Source organism: Neovison vison, chromosome 7 (genome assembly GCF_020171115.1).
Source record: "Neovison vison isolate M4711 chromosome 7, ASM_NN_V1, whole genome shotgun sequence".
NCBI classification, from domain to species: Eukaryota; Metazoa; Chordata; class Mammalia; order Carnivora; family Mustelidae; genus Neogale; species Neogale vison.
Window position 1 is genome coordinate 103,468,751 of NC_058097.1, and position 24,610 is coordinate 103,493,360.

The 24,610-nt window shown below is 42.8% G+C and overlaps 1 protein-coding gene across 20 annotated transcripts in view; it reads left to right on the plus strand.

The window, feature by feature from the left end:
• Positions 1 to 603: 603 nt before the first annotated feature.
• The window catches only part of NCAM1 (neural cell adhesion molecule 1), a 301,507-nt gene continuing 277,500 nt past the window's right edge, over positions 604 to 24,610 (plus strand). For all 20 annotated transcript variants that reach the window (XM_044257834.1, XM_044257840.1, XM_044257841.1 and 17 more), the window contains exon 1: positions 604 to 817. In XM_044257834.1, the coding sequence (XP_044113769.1) occupies positions 766 to 817 (52 nt within the window). In that variant the 5' untranslated portion in view covers positions 604 to 765. The remainder of the gene's footprint in view (positions 818 to 24,610) is intronic.

Consider the following 24,610-nt stretch of genomic DNA (forward strand, 5'->3'; position numbering starts at 1 on the left):
TAACCAGTTACAAACAAACAAACAAACAAAAACAAAACAATGCAGAACCCTGCAACAGCAATCTGTCTCCATCCCTCTCCAAATTTTTAATTTCCTGCATTAAAAAAAAAAGAAATATCCTAGGCTATACTTGTGTTTCAAGGATCTTAAGATCTAAATGGAGATTCGACAACTTTAAAAACCTAACCAAACCTAAGATTTTGTTTCTTTTATTTACTAGTTATTAAAATATCCTCCTTCCCTATTAAGGAAGGCTGGATGGCAGGAGGGGCCACGGAGGCGTGGGGGAGAAGTGTGAAAAGAAGAAATCCCAGCTCTGCCTGGAAGACTGCGTGTGAAAGAGCCCCACTCCTCCGGCGGCTCCAGGCCGCGTTTTGCAGGCGGCCGCATCTGCCTCCCCTGTCTCTCTTACCTCCTTGATGTTCGGCACTATTTGTGGCCGGCGTGGTGGAAGGACACAGTGAGGTTCTCACCCCCGCCCCCCGCCCCCCGCTCCCATCCCCAGTTCCATCAAAGCGAACCCGGGCCAGCGCAAGGATCTCCGAGTTGCGAGTGTGCTGAGGCTGGGACTGTCACTCATTCTCCGATCAGCGCGTGAACGCAGCTCGGCAGCCGCTGGCAGGAAACAATTCTGCAAAAATAATCATACTCAGCCTGGCAATTGTGTGCCCCTAGGTCTGTTGCTCTGCCGCCGTCCACACTCTGCAAGGGGGGGGGCACAGAATTTACCGCGGCAAGAACATCCCTCCCAGCCAGCAGATTACAATGCTGCAAACTAAGGATCTCATCTGGACTTTGTTTTTCCTGGGAACTGCAGGTACATTTTGAAATTATGATTATTCTCAGGCTGATGTACTGATTGCCCCCTTCCCCCTCCTTCTCCCCCGAGGACATTGCTGTCTGGGGTGGCTTTACGTGGAACGCTAAGGGTGGTCGTTGTCGTTGAGCTGAGGAAGGAGCGCGTCGCCCTTGCTGCCCCGCGGAACCCCGCGCTCTCCCGGGTTGCGCCGGACCGGGGCTGCCTCCGAGCGCCGCGAGCGCCCGCCGCGCCTCCTGAGCGCCCGCCCTTCCCACTTTGTGTGCCCGCGGCGCGGGGAGCGGAGTCGCCTGCTCCCGGGGTCGGTCCCGAGAGCGCTACGTACGGCCGCGCGGGTGCTGGGCAGCGCTCCTTCTCCGAAGCGGGCGGCGGGGCGGGGGTGCCGCGGCTCCACGGTGCCGCCGCGGGAGCTTGGGTTCCGCGGGGAAGGGGCTTCTCAGCCCCGGCTCCGCGACGAGTGAACAATAAGGCCGGGGCAGCCGCCCCATCGTTATTTCCCCAGGTCTAATAAAGTGGGGCTCGCCGCCTTCGCGCCCAGCCCCCCATCCCCGCCCAGACTGAATAACGGTTTGCAAAATGGGGCGAAATGGGCAGAATCTCAGGGCTGTGTGGCCGTTGTTGCACCCCCGTCGATATGACGTTAGTTTTTCATTTGCCAAATTGCTGGTTACTTGCAAAGCCTGCTCTCGGCCGGGAGCACGGAGGGATGGGAGGGCCGAGCGCCGCGTTTTGACAGGAGGAAGTGCGGAGGGGCGGAGGGGCGGAGGGCGAGGAGGGCGTGATCGGGCTGCCTGGTGTGTGTGCGCGTGTGTGTGCGCGCGTGTGCCTTCACACGCACCGCGAGCCCCGTGTTGCACGGTGCGCGAGAAGAATGGCAGGTAGCCGCCCGCAACACCTCGCCCTAGCCTCCTTTCTTTGGGCGAGGTTCCTGATCCTTGCAAAGTGCGAACAATAGGGAGCCTATGGGAAGACAGCCGAGGGATGCTGCCGCGGGTGGCGGGGGCTGCGCCGCCGCCCAGAAAACCTCGGCGTTCTGGAGGTTCATTTCATTTGGTGTATTTCTATCCCGGCCTCCCTGAAGATTTTTCAGTGCGTGCCCACCCTCCCCTCCAGCTGCTCTCCCCACCCCACCCCACCCCACCCAGGGATTTGCGCTCTGGCGTGGACGGTCGGGAAGGGGGTAAGAAAAGGAGCAGGGGCCGCAGAGAGCTGGGTGGGATGGACGGACATTCCGGGCGGGGGGCGTGTGCTGGGAAGCGCCCGGGGAAAGCCGGGCGGAGGGGGCCGTGTGTCGCGGCTGCCGCTGCCAGGTGCCGCCGCGGGTGCTGCCCTAGACGGCCCATTCCGGGTGGGGGAGTGCACGGGGCGTGCCCTCCCCGGGCGGCACGGGAGCAGCCCCGGCCGCCGCCTCCAGCCAACTCGGGTCCCTTTCCCATGGCGACCAATCAGAGCGAGGCTGGCTGGGCGGGAAGCCGCGAGAGGCTTTTATTGCGGCGCGGGTGGCGGCCCGGAGCTGCCAGGACCGTCTCCCGGTGTTCCAGCCTAACGGTCTCGCTCACCCCCGCCAGGAGAAACCCCGCCCCGTGGCCGGCCCCACAGTCTGGAGGAAGGAAGATGGAGTCCAGGTGTCCCCGGGAGGTCCGTCCCGTCCGTGCTCGCCCACTCGCGCCTCTCTCGCGCAGACCCGAGGCGTCCCTCTCGCCCCCCACCCGGGACGCACACTCCGCTCGCGTCGTCCCGGCCCGACAGCGTCGCCCGGGAGGGCGCCGGGGCTGGGCGCACCGACGCGCGTGCGCCGACCGGCCGGCTGCGGGCCGGGGGCGAAGCTGGGGGGTGGGGACCTAGTGGGGGGTGGGTGGGGGAGAGCCCCCAGCTGCGGGCCAGCCCCAGTCGGCAGATCGCTGGGCCCTGCCGCCACCTGGCCGGGGCCTCCCCGGGCTTGCCGTTTTCTGTCAGGCCTGCGGGGTCCCTACGCGATCCAGGCCCTCCCGGGGCCTTGCGTTTCTGGGACCTCCTCCCCTCGAGGTGGGGGTGTGGCCATGGAGACCTGATCTTTAGGGGATCGCCGGCCTACCTTTCCGCCACCGTGATGGGTGGAACCTTTGGTGTTCCGATTTGAAGGCAGGCTCGGGCTGGTACACGCCCAGGGAGTCCAGGATTGGGATCTGATGGCCGCCCAGACAAGGGTGGCATTCTGAGCCGTGTTCTCTGGAAGGAAAGCGGCGTCTGGGACCGTGGACCTGGCCCTGGGACCGTGAGGAAGGGGCAAGGCAGAACATGAAACGCATACATGGTTGCTTAACAAAAGAAAGAAGTTGAACGGTTTTCCAAAGAGAATTTTTTGTTAAAGTACTAATAATACTATAGTTTAAAAAGAAATCGAAGACCTTAGTCAAAGGGTTAGGGGAAAAATGTATTATATACACACACATCTATGTGTCTGTGTATACATAGTAATAATGATGTTACTATAATTATAATAGTAATTATTACTACATTATTATTTTGGCCTCAAATGTAATATCATCTTCAGGGACAATGGTACTTCAGTCTCTGCACTCCAAACAGCGCAAATGGAAATTTAGATACAAGGTATGCTGACCTTATTGACACAAAACAAATAAAGTCTGCAGCCTTTCTCATTTTGGTGTCTTCTGCTGTTTAGGAATAAAATGCCTGGTTGTGGAATAGAAAATTTGAGTCTATTCTAACAACGATTTTGGATGTTTTGTGGAAAAGTTATTTGAATGATCTGGAATGGTTAAGTGATATGTTTCTTTGACAATTTTACAGTCCTCTGCCAATTTTACTTGCCAGAGTGAAGGAATGAATAGGACTGGTTTTCTAACAAGATAGCACTGGATTAAGAACAAAGGGCATCTTTGCTGCCTTACAAAAGCAGCTAGCACCTATATAAGTATACATAATACTCCTCACTAAATGAATTACCAAGAGGTGTTTCCGCCAAGTTTGCTGTAAGTACAGCAATGCTGAGCTGTATTTTTTCTCATTGTTGATTTTCGTTTTAAGACCAAAAATATGTTTCTGAACAGAGCTGTAACTGAATGTAATGTAGTCATATTCAAGAATGTGGTATAACTTTCATGACTCTATCCCAAAACCAAAGGCTAATTTTCTTTCAACAAATATTAGCCAACATTAAAATACCAAAAATAACTCAGAATTTATTTAAAATTCAACAGTTAAACACAAAGAGAATATAAGCCAGATATTGTGGAAGTGTGGCCTGTCCTTTATTTAATAGTTTTGAGTTACCATCCTTGCTGTGGAGGTTCTCAGGATCTACCAATCACGCTGTTTCCGTTAGTCTGGCAATTTACATTTCTTTTAAAGTCAGTTTTTCATGAAACTTTCCCCTTTTCCCCCCAAAAACTTGAACTTGACGACATTTACCCAGGGTCTATTTTTTAAAAATAATGCTGGAATAGCAGGAAATTGCAGGGCATATTCTTGTTCAATGAAGAAGGTTCATCCAAGTCTCTATGCTAATTGATTAAGGATTTGTTGATTTAACTGGTGACTATTTTTTGAGCACCATAGTTCAAGAATTAAGGCAGTAATTGTTTGCAAAAATGTTCCCAAGCCCCAAAATTATGGTGGATGTGCTATTCTCATGGGCTGTGGGTGCTTACTCAAGGCAGAGAAAGGAGAGAGCAATTAGTCTCACAGAGCCCCACAATTCAGAGTTTTGCATAGTACTTCTCTTTGGAATACATTCATCATTAATTGACTACCTCAGATCGGTAATATGTAATTTAATGTAAGTAATCTGTATCTATATTTTTCTGTCACAGGGAACAAGGTCTTAATTGCCTTTCAAAATAAGTAGCACCATTTTCTCATTCAAAACCTAATCTTTAGGCATGACAGATATTTTTGTTTGCTCTGGAACTCAGTTTCTTAAATTATAGACAGCATCTTGTAAACTTTATGTTGCTTGAAATACGGACTTTGGAACTTCTGATCCAACCACTTAAATGTTTTAAGGTGACAAAGTCTCTATTTAAAATGAGTTTGATGAGTTTCCCATATTTACATCTTCAACATGAAGGAAGTGTGGCTATTCTCCAGACAGAAAGTGACTTTAATACTACTGGCTGACCTCCAGAGAGATTTTACAGACAGTCCTTCCTGTCTCTGTGTGAAATAAGTGATTCATTACCTGTTGCTAAAGAACGGTTTGAACTTTCCCTGCCGATCTTGGGTTTGTGGTGATGGGGAGCAGAACCAATGGGCAGGGAGGGGAGAGGAAGGGACCGCACCTGCTGTCATCAGTCTTCTGGGAACAGACAGCTTGAGAGGAGACAAAGGCATTTGGAAAAGGCTCTCCAGGACTGTTGAAGTATTGAGTTTTAAGCACGCAAATGTTTTATGGTGTCAAGATGAATATTTCAGTGTAGCTTCCATAACCGATAATTCCTCAGTTTAGGGATCTGACAAATATACAGGCTAAGAAACATCTGGAACTTTAAAAGAAATGGCAGCAAATTACAAATAGTGTTTTACTAGTCTTAAAAATGGGTTACAAATTAGACAAAATTGGAACCACAAATCAACTTGGCTATGTAGTCATAATGACTACTTGACTTTTGAATTAAAAAAGACTTAAGTAGTTAAGGTTCCTTTAGTTAAGAAAGAAGAAATGAGAAAAATTCCAAAGGATATTTTATACATGTCCTAAAATAGTAGGTCTCTGAGCAGTACTGTAAGAAAGAGCCTCTTAGCAAGGGGGAGATGGCCAGGGATCCCTCTGAATCCTAGGGAGTTGGTGTCCACGAGGGGCCCCGTGTTTACTGTGAGGAAACAACCGTGGCAAGCCTGTTATCAAGAGTACAGGTAGATGTGCTCACTACTGTAGGGTAGTAAAATCCACAAGTCTATCTGAAGGTCACAGTCATGTCACCTTTACCCTTTTCCCTTGTGAATATTAACTCTTGGTGCCAAACCTTAAAACCATTTGCCGATGTAAAGGGATGTAAATTATTTGGCATTGCCGCTGGTGCCATTGTGCCCTTTCATTTCAAGGTGTTGAAATGCTGTCTCTCAGCTGAAGATCATCATTCGGGGCGTTGCCTTTTGATGTCGGTCTTGGGGCCAAATGGCACCTGTTCAGGCAGTTTCCATACATTACAGTTAAGATGCCTTTAGGCCGCGTCTACATGCAGCCACGTAGTTAACTGCTTTTAGTTAGGATGGCACACTTCTCCCTTCTTGGGTGTTCATGTAGCTTCTAACAAGGAAGCTTGAGCGGGTGCTGGGGGAGGCTCAGAGGACTACACCGAAGGATATAGTCCTTGGGTACCTGTGTTTTTTTTGGGGGGGGGGTTTAATAAACCTATTGTGCATTCCTTTTCCCCCAGACAGAAGTAAATACGTTTTCCTTTGGAGTCAAAGACTGATTCCCATCACTGATGGGACTTGAGAGGCTACCATGTAACCTGTACTCTACTCTCTGTTCTCACCCGGGACTTTCTGATTGGTAGCTGCAAACACTGGCAACATCTGGCCCTGTTTTCTGTCTGTGTCATTCCTGGGATCACATGCGAGAAGCCCTTGGTATCTGATTACCTCATCGTTGAGGAATATCCCTAGTAATGTCACAGTGTTTAGGATTGTGTTACATTAGGTGTTCTCTTAAAAGTTGATCAGATGTATTTATGGAGTGCCAGCTTTTTATCATCAGCTCCGTGGGGAATTACAAAGGACTGAGATGACATACTTTCTGCTGTCAAGGAAGCTGGAGGGTAGAACTGCGGAGAGATTAAGAGTGGCCTGCAACCCCAGGTTGAAAGCCCAGCCATGCCACATGTATCCCTTATTTACTGTCCAGTCTTGCTCGAGTCATTCAGTTTCCCTAAGCTTCAACTTCCCCTTCTGCAAAATGGCAAAATTAGCAATCCCTCCACTTTGAGCTGTGAATGTTTTAGAGATCACAGGCCTTTCGTGCATGCAAGCTCTGTTTATTGATGAGAAAGAGGGATGTATTCTGGATCTAGGGAAAAAAATGATACTCTGACATAGTGCTCTTTTCAGGAGGACATAAAAAAGGATATTCTGAGAACATGACTCCTTCAGTGATTAGAACTTGACTTAAAAAAAAAATCTTGTTAAATACGCCTGCATTGTCATCTTGGTTGTGAATATGTTAGAAAAGTGATCTCATTGTGAGGTTGAAGACATTAGCACAAGGGTTGGGGTGGGTTTCATGGGGCCTGAAGAATGTACAATTTGGAAGGCCCTCCTTAAGGACAATACAAAATTCTTGCTTCTGGAAAATGTAGAAGATAAATGCCCATGGAACACATGGGCAGGTCCCCAGCCCACAGAGCCTTGGCAGGAGCCCATGCAATGTGGAGGCCTGCAGATCTGACCCAGTGTTAGCAGTCGTGTGTTGGTCGGCTTGGGTCAACTTGCTTGAGAATAGAGACTAATCATTCTGGTTTGTTAAGTATGTATCTCATAAAGGTTGCTTTGTGGTTTGAAGATCAGAATCATACATCAAAATCCAAATTATTTTTGGAAAGAAGAAGCCATTTGACCTTATTTTATAGAAAATCTTAAGTAAGGTCTCAGGTGATTTAATATTTCTCACTGCTTATATTTTTGTAAATTACTATCTGGAATAAAATAAAGTAATTGCTATTATTATTCAAATGAGTCAGACATAAGTGCCCTACTGGTAGGACAGGAAGTAGTTTTGCCAACTGCAAGGCATATGTTGTTTTGGAGAGAAGACTCAGATTTTGGGTCAGCTACCTAGGAGGAGAGAAACCGCATCGATAATCCCAATAGTTGTGTCTTTTTTTTTTTTTTAAAGATTTTATTTATTTATTTGACAGAGAGAAATCACAAGTAGACAGAGAGGCAGGCAGAGAGAGAGGGAAGCAGGCTCCCCGCTGAGCAGAGAGCCCGATGCGGGACTCGACCCCAGGACCCTGAGACTATAACCTGAGCCGAAGGCAGTGGCCCAACCCACTGAGCCACCCAGGCGCCCCCAATAGTTGTGTCTTGAACATCATTAGCCAATCCCAGAGTTTTGATTTGCATTCTCTCATTTAATCTTCATATCATTTGTTCACTAAACATTTATTGAGTTCTGTGTTCTGAGAACCCAGTGGTAAGCATATATCATCTCTATCTTCCTGGAACGTCTAGTCTAAGTGTGGAGGAACCCAGACATTAGACAAGTCACACGCACATATATTTATAACCCCCTGTCCTGATCGAAACTCAGAAGAACAGGCTACCATGATTATTGGGGGAAAACCACCTTTGACTGTGTGGTCGGGGTGGGGTGAGGAGGTGACATTTAAAGAACTCTGAAATAGGAGGACAGATGATATTTGCGTTTAAGGCATGGTTGATTGCCTGATTCAACAGACAGGGAATCACAGCAGACACTCTCGAATTCCTCAATTCAGCAAACTTTCTTGAAATCTGAGAAGGTTAGGTTGCTTCAGGAATTGTTCTGGGTTTCTGATTATAAAGTCAAGTAAGCTCTGCTTCTGGCTCTAGAGTTTACGTGGGAGACAGATATACTCTGCCTAGAAATAGAGATGTGGATCAAATGCCATCGGAGCCCAAGGAAGGAAGCAGTTAAGTCTGCGTGGGCCTCCCTTGAGCTGGGCGTGGGGCAGGGAGCGTGGGAGCTGGGAGTTGGCCTTTAGTCTGTGGAGCAGGAAGACTTCGGGTGTCTGAGAGAGGAATGCCCACACTGATGCGCATGGATCAGGGTGTGGGGAGGTGGTGAGAAGCCACCAGAGACTGGCCGTGGGGGTGGTGGGGAGATGCCCTGTGAGGCCACATCGTGTTAGGTCTTGATATAGAAGCTGGCGCAGAGAAAGGGCTAAGTGACTTACAGGGGTGAGGCTGGGACTGGAACCTGCTTGGGTGGGCTGCAGTGAGGATTGTTTGAATACACATGGCATCAGATGCGCATCTGCTTGTCGTCTGCCCAGGTGCGGGAGGAGTGACACAGTGGAGGGGCGAACCGCGAGCACTGGGGCTGATGGTCTAGGGTGAGTCCCCTCACTGTGGGTGGGGGCCTGCGGTTAAGTGTGATTCTTGATTCCTGCTCGGTCATGATCTCAGGTCGTGAGATCCAGCCCCATGGAATTTGCTTAAGATTCTTTCTCTCTCTCTCCTTCTGCCCTCTCCCCTGCTTGCGCGTGCGCGCACACACACACACACACACACTCTCTCTCTAAATAAATAAATAAATAAAGGCTACACATTATTTCAAAAAAAGTTCATCTTGAGTGGAGGTTTTCTTTGAGATGTTACAAAATATGTGTACTGGGAATATGGCACACAAAGTTCTGTGCTGAAAGCTGAAGGAGAAAATGAAATAAATGGAAGAATGCTCTACCAGGCCTGCAGCAGCTTTCAGATGGGTAGAGAGGAAACACTTAGTTCAGACGGTTAGGAAATCGTGAGAGGTACTATATGAATCAGCGGCTGAAAGAAGGAGGCAGATATGAATTGTAGGCATTATTAAGTACGACAAAAAAATCGTCTCAGGTGCTATTGGTGTGTACAGAAGGTGTGGACGAGCTAGTGATGGATGTGGACCCCCAGGGGCATAAGGACAACTAGGGAGAGGAAGGGCAGGACGAATGTAGCTGGAGAACTGAAATCTTAAGTGCTAGATGAGGGACAGGGACGCTGGAGAAGTCTTCTAAAACATTTTAGAGGATGTTCAGTGGCAATGCTTGATCAGGTGCTGTGCTAGGCTGCGTGTTCGATGCTAGCCGCGAATTCCCAGGGAGGGAAGTGGGAGCAGACTGCTGGGGTCAGTGCAGTGGAATGTCTGTTTCTGTAGCAGCCACACCAGCGGGTGGATAAAATACCGGGCCAGGAAAAGGATTTTTGCTTCACAAAAATAAAATTTTAGACCATTTTATAAAAATCAAAATTTTATGGTTCCAGAGGGGCTTGTTAAAGGATTCCAGTGGTGATATAGTTTGTAAAACAGATAATCTTGGAAAGATACCCTTGTAGTGGTTTTGGATAAGGTTTAAAAAATGCACACAGCTGACATGTCAGAGATGACAAAGCGAAAAACTGGGGTAGACAAGAGGTCCAACATGGGAGGTGACAGGGAGAAAGAACGATCTTTAAGTCACAAACCCAAGGGAATGAAATCATGGAATGGTCAGTGTGATGGGGAGACTGAGAAAAGAGGTTACCTTGAATGAAAGGTAGACTTCAGTAAAAACTCATGAAGTTTTAGGGCAAAAAATTAGACATCTTGGTATCTTACCTTCTAGGTCAGTATTTTTCAGCTGTGGGTGGTGATATCTATTTAGCAGACTTCTGCCAGCATTAAAAAAGAGGAAAAAGAAGGAAAGGAAGGAGGAAGGGGGAAATGGAGGAAAGAGGAAATGGAATAGAATGGAAAAGGGAGTATGTATCTCTTATGTAACAAGGGTAAGTGTTATTTTGTGGAACTTTTTATTGACCCAGTTGTGAGGGTGAACATGCCTAATTATATGGCTCAGATCAAAATAATGTCATAGATATTATGGGACTAGACAGAGGCTAAACCAGTGTGTGCTGCAGAGAAGGTGTAGGGCCGAGAGCTAATGGATTTGGGGCAGAGGCAGAAGTAAGGGCAGAAATCCTTACTGAGCATGTGTGTGGTCTGTTAGCTGCAGGTGTACAACAAAGCCCCCAAACTCAGTAGTACAATACCTTGACCTTGGAAAGCCTACTCTCTAGTGGAGCCTACATTCTAGTGGAGAATGGAACGACAACTGGGAATATCGGGTAGCATCTAAAGCCAGAGACGTGGCTGAGATTTCCGAGGCAGAGTATAGATTACGTGGGCAGCAGGGGCGGTTGGAGAACCTTCCCCAGCGTGGTGAGAGCAGGAAGCTTTGTAGGAAGGATTTCACAGTGCACAGGGGAAGCCTGGATGAGGTAGTTTACCTGTTGCATGTTTGGGAGGAAGCTGCAGGGAGCCCAGCAGGGAGACCAGGAAGACCGAGGGATCATAGTAGTCTATATTTTTGTCCCTTTTCAGGAGAAAAAATACGGTGGGTTACAATCCGTGCATTGTAGACTCTTCATCACACCCAGAAGTATTCGTGTGGTAGTATTTAAGTAGCATTTAGAATGGCATCTTGTCTATAATTCGGAAGGCAATATTGAACAAAAAGGCAGGGAGGGGGCAACCGGAGCCTGCCTAGTGGCATGGATGCTTCGGTTAGAGAAGAATAATGTTAAGTGGACAAAAGTTGGAAACAAATGGTATATATAATACCGATTTTGTTTTTTAAAACATTCTTTTCACTTCTTAAGCCTGGAAGAAGACACATTTTTTGAAGGCCATCTGAGTTTTCTCTAATGAGCATATCTTGCTTTGTATTTGCATTACAAAACAAACACTGTATTAAAAAGAGGGCAGTGGTTACTGTGGGTTACGGGTGTCAGGAAGATGAGGCACAAGTTGAAACTTTGAATTTGTTTCATCTTTCAGGGGGATCTTAGAGAATTTTATTTGGATGGTGGATGCATGTTCTGAGAGTCAGAGACTGACAGGAGCCGGTATTCAGCATACTGACCACAAAGAAGGGAAGAATGGGGTGTTGGGTTGGGGGAAAGGCTTCACACCGGGGGGCCATCTGGGCACATGTATCTGCACAAAGGGAAAGACCCAGGCGATGAGCAAACCTTGCAAAGGACAATGAGATGGGCTCATCTGAGAGGAAGTGAATAATGTTAAGAGGGTTTTCTCCCCAGGGATTTCATTCATCATGGCAGGCGATGCATTATAGACAGTTTTGTTTTCCTTTGCATCACTGCCCATGATATTCATACTTTCATTCTTCACCTCTAAAAAAAGTTTGTTGAGAGCAACATCTTTTGAAGTTTGTTCAGTTTGTCACAGTGTAGATGGGTCGTTTTTACCAGATCGGCACAAGAGTGGACACGGGCATGACTGACGACTGATGTTCTTTGACTCCTGCTGCCTGCGAGTGTCCCTTCTGTCTCTGGGAGATGCTGCCAGTCGCTAGTTAAGCTGCAATTGCTGTATGAGAACTGGTTTCAGGGTACAACTTGGTCACGGCTGTCAGGAACATGAGAAGATGCGAATCCAGTGCAGGCTCTCTGATCTGAGTTATAATACAGTTTATCTTCCTTTCTTAATTTACGGTCTCCTTTTGGTGTTGTTGAGCAACGCGTTCTCTAGGGGGCGACTCGGGAGCCTTTGGCATCAAACTTGGCATCCTGTAGGGCGGCTCTGGTGCTTTCCATGACCTTGAGCCAGTTATTTTATGTCTCCTATGCTCAGTTCATTTCCCTGTGAAACAGGAATAATAATACCCCCCTAATAGGGTTATTGTGAGGACGAAATGAGGTAATTTATGCAACTGTTTGGCACACAGTAAGCTCAGTCATTTTTTTCCCCATTTTCCCTTTTTCTGTTAAAGTTCACAGTGAAGGGGTGTACAATTAGTGTTGGATTTAAGTATTGATTATAATTAGAATCACATTTTTTTCCCATTTAGTTTTCATTCTCTGACAGTTCAGGATCACCATGAATTGCGGCTAAGTTAGAAACACCACGGCCAATGGCTTAGCTGTTTCAGCTCCCATGGCAGCAAAGTCTAGTAGATCTTGGTTCTGAAAAAAGGAGAATTTTAAAAAATAAATTGGTTTATATAGATTTATATTTGCATAGGGTTAATATTAAATCTGTCAATTCACCATAATGGTAGAGCCATAAAATTTAGTGTACTTAAATAATGGTTGCTGCTAAAGATCATATTGGTGACACTTCATTAATCTGGAAGTCATTTGCTGGCAACCTTAAATCTTTGGAACATGAAGCATGAAGAATAAGGGGAAAGAATGAAGAAGTGAGGGAAAGGCGCCTTTGGATAGCCAAAATAGATATCCCAAATTTAATTGTATGCATTTGACCGATAGGGAAGCCCTGTAGCCCCCCCCTTTTTTTTCCAGAAAGAGTGCATATATTCTCAATTAATTTCCAATTTCCTTCTACCATGTTTAGAAGGGCTCTTAGATTAAAATCAAAGAAACATGACTGCTAGGTATAGGTACATTGATAGTAAGATATGATAACTTCAATGGATGGAAAAATTAGGAAAAACAAATTCAAGAACACAAAAAACATGTCAGTCTCAGCCATTTAGTATTCAACTGAAAAACTAGCTCTATATATCTCAAAATGCCAAGGGATTGTCTATAACACAGTGTAACATAAATAGTGGGTGTTCATAATTAAACCTCATTTGAAAGAGACAACTCTGGCTCATTCAAGCAGCGGCAACACTCGTATGGATTAGTTTATGGAGCATGTGTCTATGGTGTTCAGCACTGTGCTAGGTACCGAAGGATGTATGATTTCAAGAAGTCTCCATATAGTTGCAAACATAAAACAAACATAAATGTAGATACCATTGTCTTCACCAGTGGTAAACTGGAATGAAAGAGGTGGTATAAATAGTGTTGCTCGTATGGAAAATTCAATCATGAGACATTCTAATCCCCAAGGATTTAGGACAAAGGAGATTTCATGTTTCATTCTTATAGAGTGACCTTGTTAAATATAGCTTCTCAGCTTGGTTTGAATTCCACAGCTATTTATTTACCATTAAGAGAAGTTGTGTCAGGGCACCTGGGTAGCTCAGTGGGTTAAGGCCTCTGCCTTCAGCTCAGGTCGTGATCTCGGAGTCCCAGGATCAAGCCCCGCAAGGGGCTCTCTGCTCAGTGGGGAGCCTGCTTCCCCCGCAACCCCTCTGCCTGCCTCTCTGCCTACTTGTGATCTCTGTCGAATAAATAAATTAATAAAATCATTAAAAAAAGAGAGAGAAAAGGTGTGTCACCCATTTTCTCTCTTCCCCACCAAATTTCTCTCTTCTCTACCAAGTTATAGTAAGTACATATTGAGATTAAAGATCTTAACTATTCAAGCAATTGGAATTCATTTGTTGTCATTCCTTCCTTTCTTAAATTCAGTTTTTTTCTTATAATTTAAATTCACATTTAAAATTTTAAATGTCATGTCCACATTGTTTAAAAGGTTAAATCATTTTATAAAACTTGAAACACAGAACATTAGTCCTCTGCCCTGACCCTTAGTATCCCTTCTTACCCCTCCCTTGTTCTTCCCACCTCTGATTTCCATTCCCCTGAACAACCACTTTCTACTCATTTAGTTGTTTCTATATTTTTTTAATCTCCATATTTTTACTTTCTTACTTTTTTAGTTTTAGGTATTATTTGTTGATTTTTCTCTTACACACTTCCCACCCCCTTATTTCCTTTACCCTGGTGTCCTCATATAATAATTTTTCTATTTTTGATTTAAACAATATTTAATGTATACATTACTATGACCATGTAAATATTCACAGCTGAGCCTTGAGCAATTATATAATTTTTTATATCTTTTTTATATAACTTTCTTTTATATAACTTTTCTTTTTTTATATATCTTTTTTATATAACTTTCTGTCTTTCCTGAAGTTTATGATGGCATCAGTTTTTTCCTTTGCATGATTTTCTATATACCTACCACTAATTTATTGTCCAGTTCTCAAACTAATGTGTAAATTTCCTCTAACAGTGCTCAAACATGGCTATTTTCTTTCATCTTCAGGGGACATATATCCTAGATCTTTCTCTCATTCTTCGGTCTTCTAGGCTTGCCACAGTTAATTTATATTTGCCTGGTATACAATTCTCTAGATTGAAAATTTTTGTCTCCCAAGAATTTTGAAGATGTTACTCTGTGTTTTCTACCTTTCACTGCTGTATTTGTGAAGTCTAGTACCTTCTGAATTCTGATGTTTTGTATGAAAGTTGCTTATTTCTCCTCTAGAAGATCTTAGGATCTTCCCTTTATCTACAATATTCTGAAATTTCACAATGCTATGCCTTGTTGTATGCTATGTCTGTTTTTTTATTTATGGGGATAGATTCTCAGTGGGCCACTTTGCTGTGGAAATTCACGTTTTTCTGTGCCAGGAAATGTTTCTACATTATTTATCTGATATATTCATATCTGTTTTCTCTCTCTTTTTTCTGAAGTTCTTATTCAGAAGTTAGATTGCTCTATTTGGAGGGGGGGTGTCTTCTCTTTCCTATCGTTCATTTCTTTTTTCCTCCAACCTCTCACCCTTTACTTTCTGGGAGGTTTTATCGGCTTCTTGCCCATTTTATATTGAATTTTCTATTTTGCTAACATATTTTTAATGCCTAAGAGTTCTGTTTTATTGTCTGAGCATCTTTTATATCTCTGAGTATTTTTTTTTTAAGAATTTATTTGTTTAGGGGCACCTGGGTGGCTCAGTGGGTTAAGCCTCTGCCTTAGGCTCAGGTCATGATCCCAGGGTCCCGGGATTGAACCCCGCATTGGGCTCTCTGCTCAGCGGAGAGCCTGCTTCCTCTCTCTCCCCGCCTGCCTCTCTGCCTACTTGTGATCTCTGTCAAAAAAACAAATAAAATCTTCTTTTTTTAAAAGATTTTATTTATTTTTTTATCTTTTTTTTAAAAAAAGATTTTATTTATTTATTTGACAGAGAGAGAGAGAGATCACAAGCAGGCAGAGAGGCAGGCAGAGAGAGAAGGGGAAGTAAGCTCCCAGCTGAGCAGAGAGCCTGATGCGGGGGGGTCAATTCCAGGACCCTGGGATCACGAATTGAGCGGAAGGTAGAGGCTTAACCCACCGAGCCATCCAGGTGCCCCATCTCCAAGTATTTTAGAAAAATTTTCTTGCTTGCTGCATTCTCTTTATCCTCTGAATTTCCCTTTATTGTCTGTTTTATATCTCCTCTTGTGTCTCATATCATTTCATTTCTCAAATTATAATGGCCCTTAGCTGTTTATTAGGAATTGGGAGCGAGGCACTGGAAAGCTGTGGGGAATCTTTGTGTGGGTGGACCTCACTGCGGCTGATCCGTTGGGTGGGGGGCACCCACCTCCACTCAGCACCTGCATTTTCTCTTGGGCCGGTCAGTTTAAGGGAGCCCAGCATTTTGCAGCCCGGGGGAGGGGGGCGGTCTAAGTCAAACTATTGTCTTACTCTGAGATGAATGGTTTGGGAGTATTTTATCCACTAGTTGAGATTTCATGGGATCCCTCTATTTTCAGTGAAGGGTTTCTGCCCTCAGCAATGGCCGGCATTCCCCAAGAGCAGATTCCCTGTGATTGAACTTCTCCAGCTAATAAAAATTCAGTCTCTTCCTGGAGTGAAGAAGAATTCAGGGTGGGAGAAGAGATACATGGCCCCACCCTCCTGCGGCTTACAGTTGGGCGCATGCGTGTTCAGCTGAAGTTAGTGGTATGAGCGGGAGTTGTGATCCAGGGCTGTTAGCTTTCATTGTGAAGGAGGCCGGGAGAACCTCCGACGCCCCGTCTTTCTCAGGGTTCATAATTGCTTTGAGCCAGAGCACATCTTTGAAACGTTTCACTCACATGTTTCAGTATGGAATTTTCGAGATTTAAAGAAGCTTGCAGAATTCTTAAAGGAAAAAGCAAATGTCCCAGGGGTGCCTCCTAAGAAAAGACCTAAGAACGTGCCTCTTAACTTCAAGGGAATTGACAACTCAGGGACTTAGGACCTGTTGTGAAGAACCTATTCTGTGTTGAAAAATCTTTTCTCAACTAAGAAGTCCTCAAAAGATTCCAGGGTGGGTGGCCTGAGATCCCACATTTCTTGGATATAAAGACAGGGCTTGGCAGGGACGCTGAGAACTAGAATAAGAGCAGTTTCATGAACACATTTGCAAATGGCTGTGTCCCAGCCTTGTTGGGTAGCAAGAGCATTTATTAGAAACAGTCACTTAATTCCAGGATTTATGGAATAACTCCAGTGTTCCATGTAGTTGTGCTGCGAGTTGAAGATACAAGATGAATGCGTTCAGTAGCTTTGTAAAAAATTCTAGATCACTTTTTAAATTGTCTTTGGTTACATTTATAATATTTATTCCTTTGGAATGACACCAAAAACAACCTTGAAATGTCGGAAAAAGATAACGAAGAGTTATTTATTCCTTTCTCTGATTTTTCCCTTTTGTGTATGTAAGTTAAAGTTATGCATGACATGTTTAAAATTTAAAATTTTCATTAAAGAAAGCCATCTGTCATAATGAAGCAAAAAAGGGACATCATGTGGTATTCTTTGAAGATAAGAGATTGAAAATGAGTCTGTTAACTGCCCTAGATTACAATTTGAGGTCATTTTGAGCTAAATTGGCTTTGGAATCAGAATTTAAATTATCGGTCAGACTCAATTAAGATAACTGGTCATGCAGACAGTTTATTCTCCTTCCTCCCCTCTCATAAAAAGAATATTTTTATTGTTTTTAAATACTTCTTCACAGCTAAGTTAGATGGGGATTTTTTTTTTTAGGAGATTAACATTTCGCACATTAATTGATTTGGGTATCTAATTGTAATTTTATTTCTAAATAAGAAACCCAAATGATAATTTATTATTTGTTTTTTAGAGATATGCACAGTAGATCCTTCTGAAGTCACTGAGAGGTAAATCAATACATTATTCTGTGTTATATTGCTGCTGTCCTGTGCAATATTAAAAGAATAGCTATCACAAAGTCAGACAGTTAAATTACTTTATTTAAATACAATAACAATAAATGTATAGTGTGGGACATTTCAGAAAACATAAATTTTAAATATGGGTAATCATTTCAATAATTTATGTATGCATTTCTAAATATTAAAAGTTTTTGTTTGTGATAAGTGAGTTTAAAATTACATTCTTTTAGCAAACTCAGCACGAGAAATTTAAAATGATGAGTTCCATTGTTAATTTGGTCTTCACTTTCATCTCTTTTACTTATTTATAGACTAGAACAAATAAATCAGTTCTTTTTCTCTTTTATTGTGAATTTTTTCATTTAGAATTTAAAAGTTGTTACAAAAGAAAACAACGTAAGCCTACAGTGAACATGCGATTTGACATTTGGGGTTGGTTATGTATCTCATGCTGTCTGGAGACCCCAGGTGTGTGAGTGACTTGAACTGGTAGGACCCTAGAACTTCACAAGGAAACAAAAATATCCTGAATGATTTACTGATGTCCCCGAAATGATGGCAGTATCTCTCCTGGGGGCAGACACTGATGGTACGCAGATGTCATGGCTGGTTCCTCATTGGTAGACAGAGTCATATGTGCTGGGACCAGGGGCTGCTGGCAAGAGGATGGGTTTGATGTGAACCATAATCACTATTGACCTACATCTGTTCTTGAAATATTTTCACTAAAATTAAATTTGAAGTCTCATCTGTATGTGACATCTTATCTTAAAACTGTCGCTATAGAGGATTTCTTTAAGAAGAACATAAAAGTCAAATTTACATCTTAATGTTTATTACATGGATTAAAAAAATTCATATCCAGAGCAAAATGTTTGAATAGTTGATGATTTCTTGTTTTTTTTTGAAACATTGGGAAATGTTGGGCAGTTATGTGATTAGAACCTGTTCGTGAGACTTTGTAGCTAGAAATAGGCAAAAACAAGAATAATGTGACAAGCGAGGTGTTTATTAAGGCAGGTCTAACATCATATCCAGTACTTGACATTTTCTTGGAAATTTTAACAAAAAAACACCATGGAAATGTGTGATTGGAAATGCTTTTTCAGTTATTTTATTGAGATTTGATGTCACATGGACATAATTTGTAGTGCAAAGATTCTGTTTTCTTTGTAGCATTACATCTGATAAACTTTACTAAAGAGATTTCATTTAATTTTCTATCAAAACAAAGCCTTATGTTGAATTTAAGAATAATTTGGAAAAGTCACAAGAATTATAAAGGTGCACATAAGCTGGAGGAAGTACCATAATGATGTAATTTCTTAGTCTTATTTTGGAATTTATAGTGAATCTTAAAAGTTACAAGCTTTCAAAAGTCACATGCTAGACAGATCATTCACTATTTAAAAAATGAAGTGTAGTTTCTTAAAAAGAATGTAGAGCTTGAATCTTGCTTCATACAAATTGGGTTTCTTAAATTTGGGAAAAAAAATTAATATATTAGAATTGATAGTTGACCATAGCTTTAAATATGAAACAAAGGGTTTAAAAATCTAACTTGTCATTGTTTACAAAATATTGGCAATCTGGAGCTAAAGCGCTTGGTGTTATTGTGTAATCTTCTGTTTAAAAATAAACAGTGGAAATAATTGTAGAAACCTCTGGGTTTAGAAAGGCTTGTTGGTGGTTCTTCACATCCTACTAAAAAAGCAGGCTGTCTTTGCATATTAATCACTCTGTGAAAGGAAGCTTGCCTTATTTGCATTGTGCATGCACTAAGAAGTCCAATAGTGCGCCTGAGAAAAAAATGGGGGGATTGTAATTGTTGTTCTCAAAAGGGTTTTTATTCCATTCAAGTGGAAAAGCTGAATGCTGGAGAATTAGTGCAGTGTTTTGTGGAAGAAGAGTCCCTTTTGGTCACTGCATTTCGGGTAGTGCAATCCCAGTGAGTCAGGATCCTAATCACGGGGGTGAAGAAGGAAGTGTGTCCTCTGCCTAGACCAGACCCTGTTCCTGTAGAAAGCTCTAAGCTTGGAAACACCTCTGCTTGTTTGCATCCAGAAGAGTTAAATTCCAATTCTGGCGACACCCAGGGTGTGTGAAATCTCAGGATAATTAAATAGGAACTAAAGAAGTCTGAATCTTTGTAGTTTGTGTCTTAGGGTTATGTTGGGGATACACTCTATGCAACTAAGTAGATGATGTAGTAGCTTTTTTTTTTTTTTTTTTTGAGAAAACGTGTGATTTAGTTAACACCTTGCAGGTAGAACTTTCCCACCAAATTGATTTTAGGTGATATAGTTGAAATTACCTTAATATCATGGTATCTTTTTTGCTTCGTTGTATTTTAAGACTCAGTGGTTGAATATGAACATTGAGGATAAACAGCAGAAATGTTCTTAATGTTATCGAGGCTTTCTTTTCATAAGATCTCACAGGATGAGAGAGCTCCTTCCAACACATTTCTCTTCTGACATGGTAGAACACATGTTCAGCAAGCCTTTTTCTGATCTTGAAATTCTAGCTACTTCCCTAGATGGCAGCAGCCCTGCGAGCCAGTGTAGTTTCCAAAACCTCAGCATGTACATTGGTTAGTTTGGAGGTGTGTTACTTTGTACTGGTCTATATACTTTTCATGTTTTTAGCATCTGTCAGACATTTCTGCACAGTATGTGGCATTCAGAGTTAAACCTTGAATTTTACAGGGGAGGGAATGGGTCATTATCTGTGTACGCGTATTTTGACAGCATGATTGTGGGCCATCCTGGAGACAACGCCTGCTGCTCTAAATGACTGTATTAGATATTAGAAGGTAGTTAACTGATTTAAAAGGTTAGCCACAGATTTTTACTGAAAGCCATTTGGCTGAAGTATATGTGACTATCAGTGTAGCTACTTTTTGCTGCTCTCTTTCATATTGTATGGACTTGGTTGTCTGACGGTTGCACACACATCCTCTGATTGAAACCACTTATATTTTATTTGAATTGCTTTCAGAAATATTCATGTATAGAAAATTGTGTGTAATTTAGGCTTATGCAGAGCATTCCGTAGGCTCTAAGTGTGTATTTGGGTTGCTGTTCTAAAGAATGGAAGTAGCCAAGATGGAGTTTGAGAAAGTAGGACCACAGAAGTTGGGCTGATAGAAGAAAAACACATATACTCGCCATGGTTTCTGCCATTCAAAAAAGACCTAGATAGAGTTCATAGTGAATTTTCTTCCAAGATAAATATATTAATGATATGCTTCTCCATAATTTTTGTTGTAGATATAGTTTTTAGAGTTTATAGTTAATAATTTAAATTTGAACCCTTTAATAAAATATGAAATGCATTACACATTCATTGGATTGTAGAGATTTCATAAGTACAAAAAATCATTTATCAACAAAAACAGCTGGTATCAAGAACTGCATGATCATCTCAATAAAGGCAGAAAAGCATTTGATAAAATGCAATACTCATCCATGCTAGAAACACTCAATAAACTAGAGATAGGGAGGACTTCCTCCATCTGAAAAAGGGAATCTCTGAAAAACCCAGAGTTAGGAGTTAGACTTTGCAAGTTGGCCAAAAAGCACAGGAAAAGATGCTGGACATCATCAGCCATCAGGGAAATGTAAATCGAAATCACAGTAAGATACTACTTCCAACTCACTATAGTGGCCATCATCAAAAAGACCGATAGTAACAAGTGTTACTGATGATGTGGAAAGATTGGAACCCTCTGATGCCACTGGTGGGAATGGAAAATAGTTCAGCTCCTTTGGGAAACAGTCTGGCAGACCTTAAACAGAGTTACCATACATACCTGAAATTTCATCCCTTCAAAGTGTGAAAACACACATCTGTATAAAAACTTGCACATGGGGGTGCCTGGGTGGCTCAGTGGGTTAAGCCTCTGCCTTCGGCTCGGGTCATGATCCTGGGGTCCTGGGATCGAGCCCCGCATCGGGCTCTCTGCTCGGCAGGGAGCCTGCTTCCTCCTCTCTCTCTCTGCCTGCCTTTCTGCCTACTTGTGATCTTTGTCTGTCAAATAAATAAATAAAATCTTAAAAAAAAAACAAACTTGCACATGAATGTTCATAGCAACATTAAGAATGATCAGAAAATAGAACCAACCCAAACCGTTAACAGTTAACCCAGTCCGTTCACTGATGAATGGATAAACAAAATGTGGTATATCCATTCAATGCAGTATTATTGAGAAATAAAAAAGACGGAGAACCAATATGGGCCACCACATGGATGAGCCTTGAAAACACTGTAATTGGAAGAAGCTAGACACAGATCACATATTGTATGACTCCCATCTATGTGAAATGTGTGGAATAAGAAAATCCAGAGACAGAAAGTAGACTGGTGTTTATCTAGGGCTAGGGGACTGGAGGGAGATGGGACCTATATTATATAGGACCTATAAATGGACCTATATTATATAGGTAAGCGGTTTCTTTTTGGGGTGGTGAAATGTATAAAAATAGATTGTGGTGATGGTTGCATAATTCTGAGCATATACTAGAAATTATTGAATTGTATACTTAAATGTATGTTTAAAATGAATTATTGTATGGTATGTGAATTATATTTTGACAGAGCTAACATACATACGTACATACACACATGTGTACATACAGAGCTGTAATATCCTGTCTTTTGGAAAGAAATAAGCAAACCATAGATTTTTTTTTCCCCAGTGGAATCTATGAAAGCCAAGGTGAAATTACCAAAGACTTAAACTATGCCATTTAATTAAAATTAATTGTTACTGTTTGGTAGGGGGAACATAAGAGGATGTAAAATACAGATCTGTGACACTAACACCAGCTACTACCCAACACATTTGTTGATGATATGCCGTGAGAGCCCATGCATGACAGCCAGAACTTCGCTTTATTCTTTGATAAACTTTTAGTTGCCTAAGATGGAACTCTTTATTTTTCAAAGAAATAGAGACCCTCTTAAATATAGTTGCCTGAAAGAAAGAGGTTGTTAGGGGAAGGGTCATATTGAAGGCTTCTGGGGGGCTGACGATATTCTAGTTCTTGTATTAAGAGGTAGGTCATTGGCATTTCTCATATTAATTCATTAAGCCATGTAGGTCCTGTTATGCATTATTCTATATTTCATAATAAAAAAAAGGTTTAAATTAGATTTAATCACTCTCCTTGAGACATTCCCAGGGAAAGAAAATGTTGACTATGGTATTTTGTAATGTTTTAATAATGAAAAGCACATTTTTACACTAGAATTTCATTACACTGACTAGATGAAACTTCCTTTAGTCTGTTTGGCCTTGAAATTTTATGCCAATGAAGTTTTGTTTTCAGACTTTCTTGAGCTTTTATATAGTGCAGGCTTGGTTGATGGCGGGGCGTGTGAGCCAAGAGTGGCCAGAGTGGATTTTATCCTTTTGAACAATTCAGAATGGTGATAATTGGTGCCCTTTTGGTGGATAGCAGGTGCCGTGGGTGACCAGAGGGACTCGAACAGTTTCTTCTAGCGAGAGTATGTAAAAGAGAGAAAGAAAGGGCAGGATTGGCATGTGCAGAGGCATAGCCATCACTAAATCACATGGGTTCTCTGTGGTCAGAGCACAGGAGAGGAGGGGAAGGTGTTAGGAACGGGAGACAGAGGGGCCAGACCTCAATCGGTCTTAACGTGTGGGCTAAGTCCTGGAGTGATTCTCAAGGGAGAGAGTCCAGCAGGAAGTGGGGGGAAGATGAGCAAGTAACACACCAGGGTCTTCCAGTAAGTGGGAAATTTTTGAGAACAAAAGGCTAAACCTAGAATTAGTAATTCTAGAAACCAGTAATTCTACAACAAAAGATTGAAAACAGGAACTCAGACAAATACATGTATGCCAATGTTCATAGCATCCAACGTTCCTGTTACTCACCATCACCAAAAAGTGGAAACAACCCAAGTGTCCATCAACAGATGAATGGATAGACAAAATGCGGTACGTCCGTACAGTGGAATACTAGCCATAAAAAGAGATGAAGTTCTGGTGCGGGCTACAACATGGTGAACTTTGAAAACGTTATGCTAAGAATGGGAGGTCAGACACAAAAGGACAAATACCCTATGATTCCACTTAACATGACCTTTGTAGAATAGGCAAATGCATACAGACAGACAGTAGTCCCTGCCCTTGACAGACAGCAGATTGAAGAAGCTGGGCTAGAGGGAGTTATTGCCTAATGGGTAAAGAGCTTCTTTTGGAGGTGATGAAAACATTTTGGAAATAGATAGTGGTGATGGTTGCACAACACTGGATATAATTAATGCCACTGAATCATACACTTGAAATGTTTGAAACAGCAAGTTTTATGTTATATATTTACCGCAATCAAAAAAAAAAAAAAAAGAAAGAAGAAGAAGAAGAAGAAAGGAAAGGGGCGCGTGCTAGTGAAAGCAGCTCTGGGAAGTCCTTGCGGAGAGGGGAGGATGGGAGCAGGGTAGGAGGGGGCTAGAAGCAGTGCGGGCAGCTTGCCCAGGGGTGTGTCTCAGGAGTACTGGGATGAGGGAATAATGGCATTGGATTACATATTGTATCCCCCAGGCAAGGAGATAGGATTAAGTAAAGGAGAGATACCATGGTTCATTTCTTTAACTACTCGTCTACACTGCAAACCTATGTTATGGATAAATGCCCCCCCATTCCACTAAATAAGCAAAGAGTAAGAAAGCCACTGTGATAAATAACTACTATAGTCTCATTGGTGAAACATATATTGTCCTAGAATCTATTCAGACCCATCTTCTTTCATTTGTTCATTCATTCAGTCATCGTCCAACAAATATGAGTGCTTATTCTATTCGCAGGGTTCTTCTGTAAGAACAAAATAATGACGATGGCTACCACTTGCTGTGCGCTCTCTTAAGTAGCAGACTCAGTCTTTTTTTTTTTTTTTAAAGATTTTATTTATTTATTTGACAGAGAGAAATCACAAGTAGACAGAGAGAAATCACAAGTAGATGGAGAGGCAGGCAGAGAGAGAGAGGGAAGCAGGCTCCCTGCTGAGCAGAAAGCCCGATGCGGGACTCGATCCCAGGACCCTGAGATCATGACCTGAGCCGAAGGCAGCGGCTTAACCCACTGAGCCACCCAGGCGCCCGCAGACTCAGTCTTTATGGGTATTTTCCCATCAGCCGTTTCCAGGGGCCATATGTGAAAGAAGTAGTATTACCCCTTTCACAGATCAGGAAGCCTGCTTGATGTGTCCGTGAATG